The sequence below is a fragment of the Coenobita brevimanus genome, chromosome 38 (assembly GCF_032717465.1).
Source record: "Coenobita brevimanus isolate Jiangsu-jjx chromosome 38, ASM3271746v2, whole genome shotgun sequence".
In the NCBI taxonomy this organism is placed as follows: Eukaryota; Metazoa; Arthropoda; class Malacostraca; order Decapoda; family Coenobitidae; genus Coenobita; species Coenobita brevimanus.
In genome coordinates this window covers 51,223,694-51,243,826 of record NC_136991.1, presented here as the reverse complement: position 1 = coordinate 51,243,826, position 20,133 = coordinate 51,223,694, and the positions used below count along the sequence as shown (strand labels likewise).

General features: G+C 46.2%; 1 protein-coding gene across 3 annotated transcripts in view; it reads right to left on the bottom strand.

Annotated features, from left to right (window-relative positions):
- The window catches only part of ced-6 (PTB domain-containing adapter protein ced-6), a 102,087-nt gene that overhangs the window by 39,422 nt on the left and 42,532 nt on the right, over nt 1–20,133 (bottom strand). For all 3 annotated transcript variants that reach the window (XM_080269912.1, XM_080269911.1, XM_080269910.1), the window contains exon 2: nt 6,235–6,359. In XM_080269912.1, coding sequence (XP_080126038.1) covers nt 6,235–6,337 — 103 coding nt within the window. In that variant the 5' untranslated portion in view covers nt 6,338–6,359. The remainder of the gene's footprint in view (nt 1–6,234; nt 6,360–20,133) is intronic.

Below are 20,133 nucleotides of genomic sequence, written 5' to 3'. Positions count from 1 at the left end.
TCCCCCACCTCGAGGTTAGTTAGTATCAGAAGATACTGAGGGGTGCTGTGCAAAATAAACCGCAAAGGAAAAGTTGTTACGAAATGTGCAGTCAGAATGCGACCCTACAACGCAACACAACCCAGCCTTCCCCCCCCCGACCCACCCCCACCCCGAGGTCATCAGAGGCGTCACCACCTCCACACAGGTAATGCGACCCTACCTACGCCCCCAAACCTCACTGACAGCCTGGTATCGGAAACCCACTGGTACGGGGGAGGGTTCTGTGCTGTGCTTGTGTGGGGGTGACGTGTGTACGAGTGAACAACAGCAGCCACAAGGACGAACACTGAAAAAAAGACACAAGCGCAAGCACTCGTATATGGTTTCCCGTTCTCAAAGCAGTAATATATATTTTTTTCTATATGTAATGTAAGAATTGACAACGCAGCCACACACACACACACACACACACACACACACACACAAACCAGATCCCGTCAACCAACACCACCACACCCCCTTTCTCTCTCTCTCTCTCTCCTACACGGATGCATCACTATCCCCCCCCCCCAACGGAATGTCAACACAAAACAGCTGATCATCATCGCCAAAACAGTTCATCTTTCCCGCCAAAACTGTGCTGTCGTCATCCTCGTGCCAGCCTGCCTTTCCTTTCACTCATGCTGACTGACTTTAAAGGAGGATGTATCAACCCTTCGTCATGCAGCATACCATCTTCCCCTAGTAACGAAATTACCACATTTTTATATACAGTAGTCACACCGTCCATATGATACTAGTAGCAGTAGCAGTAATAGTAGTAGCAGTAACAATAATAATAATAATAACAATAATAATAATAGCACAAGGCGTCGTGGCAGAGTTATAAAGTCAGTCTACACGTTTTACTTTCTTTCATAACATCCTAAAGGGCTGAAGAGTTACAGGACATCACCACCACCACCATCACATAACAAAACGTTTTACAAGACAGGAATAACGGGCAGCACAACTGGCGTCCGCATACACGAGTATATATAATTACGTGAGGTGGGGGAGGAATGAGTTGGCAGCGTTTTACTACGGCTCGCGGTTAATGATGGTGGTGGTCACCCTGGCAATGACTGGATGAGGCGAGTGTGGCAGTGGCGAGTGGTGGTGATGGTGGTGGCGAGTGGGTGGTGATGGTGGTGGCGAGTGTAGTGGTGATGGTGGTGACGGTAGTGGCGAGTGATGGTGATGGTGGTGGTGGCTAATGACGGTGATGGTGGTAGCGAGTGGTGGTGGTGATGGTGAGTGATGGTGATGGTGGTGAGTGATGGTGATGGTGGTGAGTGATGGTGATGGTGGTGAGTGATGGTGATGATGGTGGTGAGTGATGGTGATGATGATGGTGAGTGATGGTGATGATGATGGTGAGTGATGGTGATGGTGGAGTGATGGTGATGGTGGAGTGATGGTGATGATGGTGGCGAGTGATGGTGATGATGATGGCGAGTGATGGTGATGATGATGGTGAGTGATGGTGATAGTGGTGGAGAGTGATGGTGATGGTGGTGGAGAGCGGGTGGTGAGAGTGACGAGTGGTAGCGACTCTCCTAACACCTTAAAAAACACGACACCTGTTTGAAGATGTCTCCTTGGTTACTAGTCTGTTCGTTTTCAGTTGACAAGGATGCATAACCCTTCCAGCTCGGCAGATGGCTACCCGGTGTTATAATATGAGGATCGATTTGACTAGTTTCGGTAAGACTGGAAGCGAACTCCGGACACCTACACGAAAGAGCTAGGCCAGTGGAGGGTTAGTGCCCCTCCCTGTAAAACTAATAACTCAAAGTCAAATGGCCACCCCTTACGGGATTATGGCGTCTGGCAATAGACAGATAGATAGACAGATTTAACTTGTAACCAAGGAGATCATTCCTACATATTAACTAAGGCTTACCACATTTCATGCTACCAAAAGTTAGTATTTAAGTTACGGGAACGGTCCAATACACAGCAGAAGAGTACGAGAAGGAAGGCTACTCTCTGCTGTTTGAGGAGGAAGGAGGAACAGAAAACGTGTTACATGAATTATTTTTGTGAGAGCAATATGAAGTACAACAAAAGAGGAAGAGATGGAAGGATCCTGCCTGGAATGAGAAATGTGGAAGGGAAGACACGCCTGTACACGCCAAACAACCAAATCTCACACAATTTTCATCCCACCGAAACCGAAACCACTAAAGCCGAAAATACCGAGATATGCTGTCGTGTCGAATTCTCCTGACGAGGGTGTGGCTGGGAGGCGAGTCGGAATTTCCCGTCCGAGTCCCCCCGAGGCTTGGGTTAGGAAACTTGTTTTCTGTTGCCCACTGTCGCTCTTTACCTGCCTGCCTGCCGCACCCTGCATGCCTCCTCTGCCTTCCTGCTTCACCCTCCCTTCCTGACTGCCTTACCGTGCCTGTCTGCCTTGCCTCACCCTGCCTTCATGGCTGCCTGCCTGCCTTCCTTCCTGCCTGTCTTCACCCTGCTTTCTTCCTTGCCTGCCTGTCTCATTCTATCCTCCACCCTGCCTGCTTTCCCTATCTAGACTCCCTACCTGCTTTACCTGGTCTACTCCTCACCATACCTTTCTCTCTGCCTTCCTCAACCTGCCTCACCCATCCTCTCATCTTTTCCACCTACCACCCTGCATGTCTCTGTCCGTCCCACTCTATACTTAACACCAGATACTCCTTGGGCCCTGAACCCTGCCATGTCTTGCTTGCTTGCTTGCTTCCTTGCTTACTTTTTTCTGTCTTCTTACTCGCTGTCTGCTTGTTTCCTTTCTTGCTTCTGTCTGTCTGAATGCCTGCTCCCTGACAACACAACATCACGTGAAGGAAACTTGCGCGACTGTTACCTCATGCTTCTCAGAACACCTTCCCTCCCTCTCCTCCTTTCTCACCTCTTCTCTTCCCTCTTCTCTCTTCCTCTCCTTCCCCTCCCTTCCCTTCCCTTACCTCCTCTCCTCCACCCTTTCTTCCCTTCCTAATGCTTTCTCCCCATTCTTCCTCAGGTCACTCTTCCCTGTTTTTTCCCAGCCTTTTCATCTTTCCTTTTCTCTCCACTCTCTTTCATTTATCTTCCTTCTCCTCTCTCTCTCTCTCTCCCTCTCTCTCTCTCTTACACATATCCTCCTCCTCTTTCATGTCTTCTAAATGCTCCTTTCTCTCTCTCATTCCTCCTCGTCTATTTCATGATGGGTTTTACTTATTCTTCATTTTCTCTTCTTCATCCTTTTCACTGTTCAATTCTACTTTGCTTCCTTTCTCAACACTTCTCTCTCTCTCTCTCTCTCTCTCTCTCTCTCTCTCTCTCTCTCTCTCTCTCTCTCTCTCTCTCAACCTGATATTTCCTACTACCCCTCTCTCTCTTTCTCTCTCTCTCTCTTGTAACCAGATATCTTTTCCCACTATCCCCATTTGTACTGCACACACACACACAAACACACACACACACACACACACACACACACACACTATAAGACGTCTTTCCTAATCTTGAGAAAATCGCCGAGAAATTTATGCAGTTCCTTCCCTTTAACTTGGCGGCGATCACTTCTTCGTGACTAACGCCATTCAGTATTAATCATATGTTTATATCCAAGTATTGAAGACAGTGGCATGATAATTTTAGTCCCAGTCAAAGAGGATAATGTATAGTAAGTACAAACATCAATAATAATAATAATAATAATAATAATAATAATAATAATAACAATCCTCATCATAAAACCCCATCAGCAATCACAAGAAGAAAGTGTAAGCAATGAAGTCAGCCTTGAGCGTGACACTCCATAACTCTAATCACACACGGCTGATGTCAAGTGTGTGGGGCTGGTGAAAAGTGTGGAGGGCTTCATATTCCACTGAGCATTGGGGATTTCCTAACACCCCTTCCTTAGCGATTTGGCCTGCACGTTACACACAAATATCATCCTGTGCTTTATTTTAATGCAATCTTCAGCCACGACACTCCACGATGATGATCGGTACACAGTACGAAGCTTTATATCTCTCCCCAGCAGCTAACCATCCCTCCCCTGCAGCTAACTACCTCTCCCCTGCAGCTAACTACCTCTCCCCTGCAGCTAACTACCTCTCCCCTGCAGCTAACCACCCCTCCCCAGCAGCTAACCACCCCTCCCCAGCAGCTAACCACCTCTCCCCTGCAGCTATCCACACCTCCCCTGCAGCTAACCACCCCTCCCCTGCAGCTAACCACCCCTCCCCTGCAGCTAACCGCCTCTCCCCTGCGCTATCCACCTCTCCCCTGCAGCTAACCACACCTCCCCTGCAGCTAACCACCCCTCCCCTGCAGCTATCCACCCCTCCCCAGCAGCTATCCACCTCTCCCCTGCAGCTATCCACCTCTCCCTTGCAGCTAACCACACCTCCCCTGCAGCTATCCACACCTCCCCTGCAGCTAACCACCCCTCCCCTGCAGCTAACCACCCCTCCCCTGCGCTATCCACCCCTCCCCTGCAGCTAACCACCCCTCCCCTGCAGCTAACCACCCCTCCCCTGCTGCTAACCACACCTCCCCTGCAGCTAACCACACCTCCCCTGCAGCTAACCACACCTCCCCTGCAGCTAACCACACCTCCCCTGCAGCTAACCACACCTCCCCTGCAGCTAACCACACCTCCCCTGCAGCTAACCACATCTCCCCTGCAGCTATCCACACCTCCCCTGCAGCTAATCACCTGAACCACTACAAACGATATAGTATCTGCCACTTAAAGGAACTTACTACTAATACCAGGTGATCACATAACATGGTGAGGCAGGTAAGGGTGAGAGGCTGAATTTATACAGAGGTGTGGGATGCATACTGAGGAGGAATACGGCAGGCATTATGAGGGAAGGATGGGGGATTGTTTGTAAGTCAGAGAAATACACCAACGACCTTATCTACAAAATACACTTAACCTACACCATACACCTACATATTTTACCTTCCCTAGAAAATACACCATACATCAATATTTTAACACTATACTTCCTTTTCACTTCTAAACCAACTGCCCTACCTAAAAAGTACACCTAATCTACACCATACACTATAACATTACGCTTCTTTTCCCTTCTAAATCGATTATCTAACTTATAAATACTCCTAACCTACACAACACACTAATTTCTAACCCCACACTTCCTTTCCACTTCTAAACCACTTACCTTACCTAAAAAATACTCCTAACCTACACCACACACAGGGATGGATATTAACAACAGCAAATATACAAGTGCTTATTGAGTGACGTATGAATGGTGATGCAATGGGACGCCTTCACGTGGTGGCACTAATTTAACCTAGCAGCTGGCTATACAAACGTCCCTAAACTCCATCCCCGTCCCTCAAAAGGTAGATGGAACGTAGGGCAGGGGCAGTTCCAGCCTGCAGTCCACAGGGTACACGTGCAACAACATTGGACAAGGACCTGACTTGGTAATAATGCAGCCACAACGCTAAAACGATTCAGTCCGACACATAGTAGTAGTAGTAGTATTAAATAATATAATAATAATAATAATAATATCTCTCTCTCTCTCTCTCTCTCTCTCTCTCTCTCTCTCTCTCTCTCTCTGTCAGATGGCGTAATGGAAAGTGACTCTAGGGCGGGAGGGGAGGGGAGGGGAAGGAAAAGAACGGAAGGGAGAGGAGGAAAATGAAGGGAAGATAAAGGGGGAAGAGAAGAGGAAAAAGGCGAAACGAGGAAAAGGAAACAAAGATGTAAGGATGAGTACGGAGGAATAGACGAATATATGATGTAGGAAGGAACGCTGGAAAAAGGGAACGTGCCATGGGAAGGAAAGAGGGAAGGAAGGAAGGAAGGAGGGAAGGAATAAAGAGATACCCGGTGGAGTAAATTATGAATGACGTGGAGTGTTGATATCTCTCTCTCTCTCTCTCTCTCTCTCTCTCTCTCTCTCTCTCTCTCTCTCTCTCTCTCTCTCTCTCAATTACGTAACTGCAAATTACTCTTTTACTACAACTACCGTAATAAAAAATAATAACAACAACAGCAATATATACAGAACATCCCTATCCACTCAACCACCCACATACACACATACATACACACAAAACATACATACATACATACACACAATACACACATACATACATACACACAATACACACATACATACACACAAAACATACATACATACATACATACAGAAGCACAAAAAATTACGAACACAAAAGCTGAACACTCACCATTTTTAGCATTGATGTTCTTGCTGTTATTGTTATTTGTGGGGGTCTTGGTGGAGGAGTGCTTGTTATTGTTCCACCTGAGGAGGCCCGAGTTCTTCATCATTCTGTTCTGCCCATCCAACACTCTGAAGAACAGGAGAACACTGGTTGACGACGGAGAAAGTAGGGAGTGTGATGGAGGAAGCGGGGTGTGTCAGTGAGTGGGTGGGTGAGTGTGGAGATAAGGGAGTGAGTGAGTGAGTGAATGTGTGAGTGAGTGGGTAGATGAGTGAGCAGATGAGTGAGGGGACAAATGAATGCCGAGACGGGGTTGACTAAAAAGCACCTATTCCCATCCGTACTTCGTGAGCATGGAGGATGGTTGTATTTGGCTGTCACTCTCCCGCCTAAGAGAAGATTCGGTAAAGCAGTGTGCCTTATAATTACATACATACATACATACATTAATATAGTGATAATTACACAGGTATCTTCTTGCTGTGTGTGTGTGTGTGTGAGAGAGAGAGAGAGGGCAAACCAGTATCAGAAGATGCAAAGGTCCTGAACAAGAACTGTCATCTTCACTAAAACTAGACTAGAAAGGTTATAAGTAGAGCAAAAACAGAAAAAAGGGGAAAAAACGAATGAAAGAAAAAAGAAAGAAAAAAAAAGAAAGAAAGAAAGAGATAAAGAAAGAAAGGCGGAAAAAAGAAAGAAAGACGAACAAGAGAAACAGAAAAGAAAAAAGAGAAATAAGAAAAATGTTCCTGTTACAACCCACTACAGGTAAAAGCAGGTAGGGCGATTTATACAGGTAAAAACAGGTAGGGCGATTTATACAGGTAAAAACAGGTAGGGCGATTTATACAGGTAAAAACAGGTAGGGCGATTTATACAGGTAAAAACAGGTAGGGCGATTTATACAGGTAAAAACAGGTAGGGCGATTTATACAGGTAAAAACAGGTAGGGCGATTTATACAGGTAAAAACAGGTAGGGCGATTTATACAGGTAAAAACAGGTAGGGCGATTTATACAGGTAAAAACAGGTAGGGCGATTTATACAGGTAAAAACAGGTAGGGCGATTTATACAGGTAAAAACAGGTAGGGTGATTTATACATATACACATATTTACATACATACACGCCCCCTACATACATAAACAAAGATACATACATATACACACACATACATACACATAAATCCATACATACATACACACACACATACATTTTTTTCCTTGCGAGTTCTACTTCATACACACACACACACACACACACACACACACACACACACACACACTGGTGCCCACAAGGGGATGAGGAAATACGAACTATATTCGGGGGAGACAAAAGGGATATTAATTTATTTCTAGGAGGAGGGGGGAGGGGAGAGACGGAAGGAAAAAGTAGGAAAAACCGGAAAAAAACATTGGATGATACTTCTTTTAAAACACAAAGAAAAGAGTTACCGAAAATTCCTCTAGGACTCACTATTGCCCGTATAATCGTCGGGTACGGAAGCTCCCTAACACCTCTTCCTTAGCGATTTATTTCTGGATATGGCTGGTTAATAATTTGTATTTTATTTATGCAGCGTATGGCGATACTGAAAGAATTTACGTAATACGGAAGACGGCAAGATGTATTATGCAAAACAAATCGCGTAGGAAAAGGTGTTAAGGAGAATAGGGACTTAAGCCATTTACATCCTTATTCCTGTGTAAATCATTAATATTTTCATAATTATGTTTACAAGAAAATAACGAAACGGTAAATTTTACATATAAACATAAAGGCAAATTTATAGAGAACAAAGTATGATATGGAGTGAGAGGCAAGCACACTGGGGAAGGCCGTGAGATTAGGATCAGCACTCGCATGAGATTAAGATCATTAGGAGGAGTAATGGAGTGTGAGGGGAGGGGAAATACCAAGCATGGGCATACAGACTCTCTCTCTCTCTCTCTCTCACACACACACACACACACACACAACCTTAAAAGAGGGAGGGAAAGGAGGAAGGGGAGGGAAGGAAGGAGTACAAAGGAAAGCAAACAACGATAGGTCCATTCTTGGCTGTTCGTTATTGGGAAGGTTAAAGACAGGACAGAAAAGTAGGAAGACTTAATGGAGGGAAGGTACTATGGGAGAGATGGGGGAAGGTACTATGGGAGAGATGAGGGAAGACACTGAAGGAAGGGGGAGGGAAGGCAAAGGAAGAGGAAGACTGGAGGAAAGAGAGAGAAGCCAGGAGGAAGTGGCGATAGAGAGAAGTAAGAAGAAGACTTAAGGAAGGGAAGGCACTACGGGAAGGATGAGGGAAGACATTGAAGGAAGGGGAGCGGAAGGCAAAGGAGGAGGAAGGGAGATGGAAGGAAGACGGGAGGAAAGGGAGAGAAGCCAGGAGGAAGTGGCGATAGAGAGAAGTAGGAAGAGAAGGTGGAGGGGGAGGGGGAATGTGGAGAGTGATTTGGAGTGGAAGGTTATGGGAAGAAAGCTCTGACAACAGGAAATTATTCAGGGTAGGAAATACAAAGGGAGGGATGGGAAGGGACGGTAGGAAGGGGAGGAGAGAGGGAGGGAATAGGAAGGAAAGGGGGTGGAGGGAAGGATGGAAAAGAAAGGGAAGGAAGGGGAAGGAAGGACAGGGAGGAAAGGATGGATAGCGAAGGAAAGATAGGGAGAGGAGAAATGTGGAAAGTAAGGGAGAGGAGGGTAACGCAAGGAAGGGAAGTAGATGGGGAGAGAAAAGGGAGGCAGGGGGACGGAGTGGTGAGGGGAGAATTAAGACAAAGGGAGAGACTGGAAGAGAAAACAAGAGAAGAGGAGGAAAAGGTTAGCATGAAGGGGGAATTGGGGTAGAGGTGGAGGGGTAGTGAGGTAGGAAGTGTGGGGAGGAGAAGAAACAGGGAGACAAGGAAGAGAGAGAAAGGGAGGGGGAGAGGGAGAGACATTGGATGGGAGGAGAATTAGGGAGGAGGGAGAAGGAACGTAAGAGGTTGCGTAGTGAAGATGAAAGGGTTGGTTACAGAGACGGGGAGAGAGGAAGGGGGAGGGGAGGGGAAGAGGGGAGGAGGAAGCAAAGGAGAGGGAAGGGGAGGAGGAAGCAAAGGAGAGGGAAGGAGAGGAGAGAAGAATGGTGCCGCGGGAGGGAGGGATGGAGAGGGGGAATAAGAAGGGTGAGGGAAGGATGCAGGGGCAGGGGCAGGGGGAGCGGAGAAGAGGGGAGGAGAGGGGGAGGGGAGGTAAGAGGATAACCTTGATCAACAACAACATACGTGGGATCTCTCTCTCTCTCTCTCTCTCTCCCTCTCTCTCTCTGCCCAATCCCCAAAAAGACAAACACAACATTTTCCTAGTGTCTTCCCTCCAGCTATTTTCTTTCTTTCTGTGTGTGTGTGTGTGTGTGTGTGTGTGTGTGTGTGTGTGTGTGTGTGTGTGTGTGTGTGTGTGTGTGTGTGTGTGTGTGTGTGTGTGTGTGTGTGCAAGTATGTGTGTGAATGTGAGCAGCATCATATCAACAGTAAACATGTGACAAGTGTTCAAACATGATTAACAAACATTATAATTAACATCTTCATTCTTAGTACTAATGTGTAATATTTCTCTGTAATTTCCTTCACGTCTTCCACTCCCTCCACTATCCTCTCCCTCCCTCCAACACCATTCCTTCCTTTTTGCATCATCCCTCCACCCCAAGTCATTCCCTCCCTCACAACTCCCTCTCTCCACCATCCCTCTACCCCATCCCCTTCCTCCACAACCAGCCCCTCCCCCACAGCTCCCTCCCTTCTCCATCATTCCTCCACCACCATTACTTTCCTCCACCACCATCCATCCACCCCATTTCTCCCTTCACCCTTCCCTTCTCCATTAACTACTCTTCCTCCGCCATGCCTTCTCGACCTCCCTCACTCTCCATTTCTCCCTCCACCCTTCCCCTTCTCCATCACTCTCCCTCAGCCATTTCTTCCTTACCTCCCTCACTCTTCAGGGCGACAAGCACAACTTTCTATTATTCTCCGCTTTCCCGTTTTGGTCAGCGAAGGTCAGAGCGAGAAATCAGCAAAAATAAATGCAATAAAGATACAATTAAGATATAACACAAGGCTGAGTGGATTTCAAAGCACCTATTAACTACACGAGACCCTTAATGACTTATAAAAAAAACACACACCTGATAATGTACTTAGCAAGATAGTAAAAAGGGTCATTATAGCAAGCAATGGAGGTTAATGAGAGAGAGAGAGAGAGAGAGAGAGAGAGAGAGAGAGAGAGAGAGAGAGAGAATATTTGTTCAAGATGAATTAGAGCCCTGCCAGGTGTACCACAGGGGCGACACACACACACACACACACACACACACACACACACACACACACACACACACACGAGGATCAGTTTCTGGGGTATCATCTAAATCTCCAATGTGATCTCGTGTTTATAAATATCTACGTACACACACACACACACACACACACACACACACACACACACTCCAGTTTATCACCACCGCCTCACACGGGCAAGGTCAAATCTCCATCCCATCCCACACCCACTCTTCCTCCTCGCCTCTCGTTCCTCTCCCCTCTTCTCTCCCAATCCACCTCCATCCTCCCCTCCCCTCCCCATTCCTCTTCTCCCCTCTCCTTTCCCAATATTCCTCCCCTCCCTACCCTTCCCCACCCTTCGTACTCCCCCCCCCTCCTGTGACCTCCCTTCCCTCCTAGGCGAAATTCTGCCTCGCCTCCTCCCATCCTTCAACCTGCCCCCTTCCCCTCTCCTCCCCTCTCCACGTTTCTTACACCGCTCCCCCTCTTGTGTGTGTGTGTGTGTGTGTGTGTGTGTGTGTGTGTGTGTGTGTGTGTGTGTGTGTGTGTGTGTGTGTGTGTGTGTGTGTGTGAGAATAAACACGGGATCACATTGGAGATTTAGATGATACCCTAGAAACCTATCCTGGGTTGTGTGTGTGTGTGTGTGTGTGTGTGTGTGTGTGTGTGTGTGTGTGTGTGTGTGTGTGTGTGTGTGTGTGTGTGTGTGTGTGTGTGTGTGTGCTGAAGGACGTAAATGTGAAAAGGATGTACACAAGGGAAAAAAAATGCCTTACCCGGTATCTGATTTTTCTGCACACACAGACACACAGACACACAGACACACACACACACACACACACACACACAAACATCCTCCTCTCTCTCTCTTAAGAATAGGGTACCAGCCGTCCTTGCACGATACAGCCTATGGTGGCAGAAAATTATATGGGGAATTGTATGTGGGGGGGTTTGGGAGGAGGGAAGGAAGGAGGAGGGAATGTGGGGGGAAGGGAAGAGGAGGGACTGTGGAGGGAAGGAAGGAGGAGGGAATGTGGGGGGAAGGAAGGAGGAGGGAATGTGGAGGGAAGGAAGGAAGGAATGTGGAGGGAAGGGAGGAGGAGGGAATGTGGACGATGGAGGGATTGTAGAGGGGGAAGCGGCAGTGAAAGGAGGAAGGAAGGGAAGGCGATGATAAGGAGAGAGAGAACAGTAAGAGTGGCACTGGGAAGGTGTGGAAGGAAGGTAAGGAAGAGGGGAGGGGAGGGAAGGAGGTGTGGAGGGAAGGTAAGGAAGAGGGGAGGGGAGGGAAGGAGGTGTGGAGGGAAGGTAAGGAAGAGGGGAGGGGATGGAAGGAGGTGTGGAGGGAAGGTAAGGAAGAGGGGAGGGGATGGAAGGAGGTGTGGAGGGAAGGTAAGGAAGAGGGGAGGGGAGGGAAGGAGGTGTGGAGGGAAGGTAAGGAAGAGGGGAGGGGAGGGGAGGGAAGGAGGTTAAGTAGAGGGGAAGAAACGACGTAAAAAGGAGGGAGGGAAGGAGGGAGGGAGCGAGGAAGGGAGGGGGAGGGAGGGAGGTAATGAATATAATGAAGGAGGGGGGAAGGTGGAGAGTGTATGGGGATAAGAAAAAAAAAATAACAGAAGGGGAGGGGAGGGGAGGGGAGGGAGGGGAGGGGAGGGGAGGGGAGGGAAAGGGAGGGGAGAATAAATTACCCAAGGTGCAAGGGGCGGGGGGGTAGGAATAAGTAAATAATAAGGGAGGATGTGAGAGGAAAAACCAGGGAATGCAAGGACAGGGCATAAGAAAGAGGGAAGAAGGGAAGGATGTGCTGGCGAGAGGGACGGATAGGAGGAGGGAGGCGAGGGGAGGGGAGGGAAAGGGTGGGTGGGTGGGTGGGGAAAAAAGTAGATGGAAGAGGTAGATGAACAATGGGTGAGGGAAAAACGAGAATTCTACAGAGGTCTGGGAAGGAAGGAGGGAGAAAGGGAGAGATGAACTGGACGAAGGGAAAGATGAAAGAGGAGCGTGGATGGATGGATGAGTGGAAGACGAGGGGAAAAAGGTGTGCAATGGAGAGGGGAGTGATCGATAAGAGATGTATCACTATTTTAGGTCTCATCCTCTCTACTTTCTTTACCAAGCCTCTCCTCTCCTAACTACCTTATAATGCAATAACATCAATAAAACTCAACAACACATCAGCCTCCTACCATCATCAACCAGACACTTCCTTAAGGCAATTGTGTAATGATTTGTCAGTATTAAAAAAACAATAAGACTACATATTATTTAAGGTTAATGGAGACTATTTCTAACCTTTTCGATACGAGGAGTCTTTCCTGACCTACCTCAAGGTGTCTCTTGCTAATTAAAAGAAAATAAAACACACCACATTACAGGGTTACACGTGACCCTATGTGGAATGCAATTGTGTTTATCCGTATATCAACGACTCTCTCTCTCTCTCTCTCTCTCTCACACACACACACACACACACACACACACACACACTCTACCTACGTTCTTAAGGACAAACAGGCTACGCTTAACAAAACTTGCACGTACATACCCAGACGCATGTACGCAACAAGTGATAGGCGTATACACACACACACACACAAAGCCTCATCAAATACAAAACGCAAGACACCTACGCACACACAGATGAATGACGAAAATGACACACACACACACACACACACACACACACACACACACACACACACCTACGCATGCAAATCGACTCAGGTGTGGTGGCACCGACATATACTTGGTAACTCCTCTGCAAACGTCCCTCAACTCCCTTCCTATACCCCAAAAGGAGAATGGTGGACTGAAGCAGATTTGGTAACTTCACACTGCAGACCACCATCACCACCACTACTACTACTACTACTACTACTACTACTACTACTACTACCACCCTGTCGCTTCCTACCAATGCCATTAAGATACACAAAGACACAGCTAACATAACACTTTCACTCTCCCATGCACCTCCATCACTAAAGCCAACCATTCCTGACCAATGCTAAATTATGGCTGGTGGTAGTGGCACTAGAGACTTCCTAACACATTTACCTTGGCGATTTAGTCTGCACATTACACTGCAGCATTCACATTTGTCGCTGGTACAAAGACAATGTCAGGGTGTAATATACTTAATAAAACTGAGAAAAGAAGATTCGCCCATGCAGTGACCCTCGTATGGACACACACACACACACACACACACACACACACACACACACACACACACACACACACACACACACACATACACACACACACATCTACATCACTATACATTTACATATTGAAGGACAAACAGGCTACGCATAGTAAAACACACACACACACACACACACACACACACACACACACACACACACACACACACACACACACCAGTTTTTGCGAGGTGGGTGTAGCAGGTGGCCCTGGTAGCCTCAAGCCCACACCTGCCCCAACCCCTCCACTCTTACTGCCAACCCCACACTGACAACACTATGACAACCCCAAACTGATAACAAACATGCCAACACCACCACCACTCTCATTCTACCAACTCTACACTGACGACACCATGCCAACAACACCACCACCACTCCCTGACAACCCCAAACTGACAAGACACTGCCAACATCAGAACTCACACTCTGCCAACCCCACACTGACAATATTATGACAACACCACCACTCTCACTCTACGAACACCACACTGACGACACACCTGACACTGACAACATACCCCACCTCTCTCTCTCTCTCTCAACTCGTCGCTCTACGTCTATTATTCTGAACACCACCACATCATTTAATAATCTCAAAAGAATCTCTCATGGATAAGTAGAGTCTAATCCTCACTTATAATCCTCTCTTCTTTATTCTGGTTTCTGCCACACCGTTTACTTCAGTTTTAACCTCTTCAGTCCACGAACGTCATTATATAATATTTCTTTCCTTCAGTATAAGAAAGACGTACAGCCTTCAGTAATCCTTTCAGTACGAGGCCTTTACTGTTTTTACTCTAACCTGGCACAGATTTTCGTCCTTTTGCAGCTTATTTCTCGCAGCTCAGTGCCAGAAAAATACAATACGATCACTCTACACCTTTTCCATAGCACTTCTTCGTGACAAGCATCGTAATTTAGTGTCACCCTATTCCTAAAACTCAGAATTCAAGAGGGGGAGATGGGAATTTTAGGCCAAGTTAGAGACCGCGGGTGACATGGAATGAAGTGGAGAGGTATATGAGAGCAGAGGGTGTGAGTTGGGGGGAGGGTAGTGAAATGGCAGGGGACGGGGCGACATGGAGACGATTTGTTTGTGGCTACCCCTTCCGGGATTAAGGCAGTAGATGGTTAGTAGATAAACAGATAGTGTAAAAAGAGTATAATATAGACATCATGACGCAGCAATGAAGGCATAAGAATACATGTTATGGAATTTAAACTGCCGGGAAATCGTGCCTGTTGCTGATGCCAATACCGGAAATCTATTAAAGGATAAAGGAAAAAAGGAAAACTGCTACATCGAGCGCAATATATATATATATATATATATATATATATATATATATATATATATATATATATATTCGTGCTGTTGTCAGTGTCACGTAAGCGGCCTGAAAATATCCCCACAATAACTGATCAAAAACTTCAACATTTTGGTTTTGTCAACTGCAGTCACGTAAAATTACCACATATTGCCAACTCTGTGTGTGTGTGTGTGTGTGTGTGTGTGTGTGTGTGTGTGTGTGTGTGTGTGTGTGTATGCGCGCGCGTGTGCGTGCGTGCAAATTAATTCCAAAGAAACTAACACGACCACCACGATAGGAAATAGTGGGGATGTCCCTGTGGGCCCAAGGGAAGAAGTAATTAAATTTGGGTGAGAGCAGCGATCATGAAGGCCACTGACGTAAAACAAATACCAGCTCAGTGCGGCGTGGCGGGGGATAATAATTGTTCTCCTGGGCCCACTTATAATTATTGAGCTGTTTAGAGTATGTGTGCTAATTGCTGGCTATTTATCGCCCCTAATGACTCTCCTCCCTAGTTTCTCTCTTGTAACTGCTACGTAAATATCAATCATTCTTTCATTTGGCCTGAGTGACTGGGGGGGGGGCGGATTTTGAATATAAAGCCAGATAATCCACTGTTTGTTCTTCATTATTATTATTATTATTATTATTACTACTACACGGGGACACTTCTATCCTACGGTGGCAAGGTTGTATCCCCTGTCAAATATGCCACTCTCTACGTTGTTTTAAAAAGTTCTCGTGAAGTGAGTGCCACAACAGACTGACATTTTAAATCCAGGCATGTTCAGCAGCTGCAGATACAAAAATGCCTCTCTCTCTCTCTCTCTCTCTCTCTCTCTCTCTCTCTCTCTCTCTCTCTCTCTCTCATATGATGTCTAAAAGCACGACTGTCCTTGCAATGTAACCGACGTTAATCTTTGGGCAACTCAGAGTAACAAAAAAACGATTTATATTAAGGGCACACACACACACACACACACACACACACACACACACACACACACACACACACACACACACACACAGTCTCCTTCACCTCACACGGTTAAAAAGCTTGCCAGGGAATATCTAATGAACGTGGCTGGTGCAATTAGGGAGTGTGCGGGGTAGGGAAGGGTAAGGTTAGCTATTTCCAGTATACATCCAGCCAGCGAGAGGCTCAGCAAGAGTCAACACGCTGGCCTTGGAAGTGACTCAGGACTATGCCAACGTGGACTCTCACACGCACACGCACACGCACACGCGCGCACACACACACACACACACACACACACACACACACACACAAAACCAAGGATCAGTTTCTAGGGTAACATCTAAATCTCCGCAGTGATCTCGTGTTTATAACTATCTACGTACACACACACACACACACTTCCACTATGATAATGGCCACTCCTTAGCAGATACTGGGCCGCATTCTAAGTGGCTCTGCCGTGTCGAAACACCTCTTCTTTAGCGATTTTTTCTGCACATTATCTTTCCTTGTCGTTTTATACGTGGCTCTGCCGATTCCCTAACACCTGTACCTTAGTAACTTATTCTACATCACACCTCAACACCACTTAAGTGTTCTAAGTGATGTATCCCCGTTATACTTCTATGATAAACTATGTCTATATTAAAACGATATCAATAACAAGGTGGTGGTTATAACAGGTAAAATAAATCGCTAAGGGGCAGATGTCACGGACCCTTCTGTGATTAAGACTAGTTTTCTCTTCGATTCAGGAAGCTGCTAACACCTCTCCCTTGGCGATTTATTTTCCTTATTACTTCTCTTTATCTCTTCTGTACCATTTAAATCAATCCAATACCACTATACTCTGCATAAATAACATATAAATTGATATAAACCAGCCGTGTCCAAAAATAAATCGCTAAGGAAGAGGTGCTAGGGAGCTTCCTTAACCGACGAGAATAAGGACCCTAAAATACGTCTCACACACACACACACACACACACACACACACACACACACACACACACACACACACTGTAATCTGCTCCATTCACTCTCGTCAAAATGAAGGGCAGATTTGCTACTCTCTCTCTCTCTCTCTCTCTCTCTCTCTCTCTCTCTCTCTCTCTCTCTCTCTCTCTCTCTCTCTCTCTCTCTCTTTCTCTCTCTCTCTCTCATTAAGTAGTGACACGCGTGGACGCATTGTATGCTGAGTGGGCAGAGGGGTGAGGCACGGCCAGGGGTTATGACAGCATGGAATGAGGCTGCGTAGTGTGTGTGTGTGTGTGTGTGTGTGTGTGTGTGTGTGTGTGTGTGTGTGTGTGTGTGTGTGTGTGTGTGTGTGTGTGTAAATATCAAGCACACACACAACCTCCAAACACACACACGAGGCCCAGAAGTCACCAATACATCAAAACATTATCAACAGTCCGCGTGTATAAGTCAAGGGAAATCTTGCAGCAAAAACACTCACAGTAAATCACACTAATTACAGGATTAAAGAGAAAATACATAAAAATATAAGTACGTATCGGGGATGATGATGATGATGATGATGATGATGATGATGATGATGATGATGATGGTATGTAGCAGTTAATAAGGAAATAATATACAAAAACTCATCAAAATAGTAGGCACTGCTCTTCACCCCAGTCATATAAACATATCCGACGAACATACAACGATGTGAGAGAGGCATGGACAATCCTCTCTCCTTCCCCCCTCCCCTCTCCCCTCCCCATCACTCCTAAGATTTACTTTCTCCCCTCCCTCTCCCCTTCCCTTAGCCTCTCCCCTCCTCCTCACCCTCTCCCGTGTGCCCTTGAGAGCCGTGTTACGAAGTTAGGTCAGGTCCGGGTAAGACAGGTCACACGTCAAGGCTGTGTGTGTGTGTGTGTGTGTGTGTGTGTGTGTGTGTGTGTGTGTGTGTGTGTGTGTGAAAAATCTCTGACGTCATGGTACACATACACACACACATGAACTGTAGGTTTTTGTGGTTACGGTATGTATGGGGGATTAAACTGACCTTCCCCCCCCCTCTCTCTCTCTCTCTCTCTCACGACTCTTAAGAACACGTACCATCTCCTAAGCGGAAAAAAACACACACACACCAGCAATGCCATCATCATCATAATCATCCTCTCTCTCTCTCGCTGGATGAAGATGATTTTATTCAGCGTCTGGGTAGATCAGGGAGGTAGGGGGTAGATTTTCTCAATAATCTACCTCACCACTATGGACCGGGGTAGAGTTTTCGATCGGGATGGGAGGGAGTAGATTTATTTTACTAATCTACAACACCACTACAGATCCGGGGGGGGGGGGTAGATATAATAGATTTTCTCTTTACTAATTCACTACAGATCCATGCTAAATAATCGTGTGAATAACAATAAAATACAATGAATAATAAACGCCACTGAAGCCATTATTCCTTTACTGAGGAGGGGACGTCAAGCCATCAACTTTATCCCCTTTACTGCCTCTCCTAACACACGATTTTATTCACCTTATTGGGCCTATCGTGGTGAAAGATGCACATTCTTAATTCCATCTCTCCAAAAGGCATTTCCTAAACACCAACTACCTCATTTACCAAACAAAACATCACTACTATCTCAACCACAACTACTACTACTACTGCTGCTGCTGATACTACTACTACTGCTGCTGCTACTACTACTACTACTACTACTACTACTACTACTACTACAACCAACCAAAACACCAGGACTAAAGCTACATCAAGTGTGTGTGTGTGTGTGTGTGTGTGTGTGTGTGTGTGTGTGTGTGTGTGCAACATTCCAGCATCACTATGAAGGAACACAGCAATAAGAGAGAGAGAGAGAGAGAGAGAGAGAGAGAGGGAGGGGGGGGGTGGAGGCCGAGGGAATGGTCAGGGTTAGAGAAAGTGGTTGGCGAACTTCATCCAGCATTCTCTTTTCTTTATTTGGCTCTCTCTCTCTCTCTCTTTCTCTCTCTCTGTTTCACCTTCGTTGCATCTGTCCCTTAGCGATTTATTTTGCAGTATACAACTTAACATTCCTACGCTGTTTATAATTTACTGAGGCGTAATGTGCAAAATAAATCACTCAGAAATACGCATTAATCTCGAATGCCACGTATATTCCGCCTCAAGAGGATATTGTGCATAGGGTAGAATAAATCGCTAAGGAAAAGGTGTTAGGACCGGTGAAATTTCTAAAACCACGCCTACCCTTGATCCAGTCACAGAGCGTCAACAAAAAATATAAATAAATAACTAAATAAAACATAAATGAGAGGGGTGTGAGGCAACTCTCTCTCTCTCTCTCTCTCTCTCTCTCTCTCTCTCTCTCTCTCTCTCTCTCTCTCTCTCTCTCTCTCTCTCTCAGCACTTCTAGGAAAAACTTCAAGAAAATGCAAAACATAAACAAGCACATAAGCACTTTAGGAAAACTCTCTAGGAAATAAAAGCAATCTCCAGCTGCACCTTCAAGAAAATCAACACAATCTGCACTACTAGGAAAGAGTATAAAGAAAATATATAATCCTTTGACGGTACCAAGGTCTTGTGGTATGAGTGTCAAGTACCATGTTATACCTGACCTATTCTTTTTTTTCTTCTTTTTTAATGTAAGAAAGAAGGAACCAAAGGCCACGCACCAAACCACACGATGCAGCAATGGTTCTCACATCACCAACAACCCCTACCCACTTCTTCCCTTCAGTTTAGGAATGGATGGATGGATAGACAGAAGGATACTCTCAATAAACCCTACCACGGACCGGATGGATAAGTGGATGAACGAACTGACAGATGGACGGATGGATGAACTGGAAGACAGATGGATGAATGGACAGATAAGGAGATAGACAGATAAACAATTCGACACACTGGATGGCTGAACAGATAAACACAATCCTGGCAATGCACGCAGCTTAACAACTCTCAAACCTTCCTGTGAGGGGGCGAGTCTGCAGCGACAACAAAACGGTAGGCGAAGGGCAACGGAAATCCTGGTCTGGCTGAAGGATGGTGAACGTAACAGCCACATAAAGCAACCCCTTAACGACAGCCTCTAGTGTAACGTGTGCAGCTCTGCGATACTTTCCCT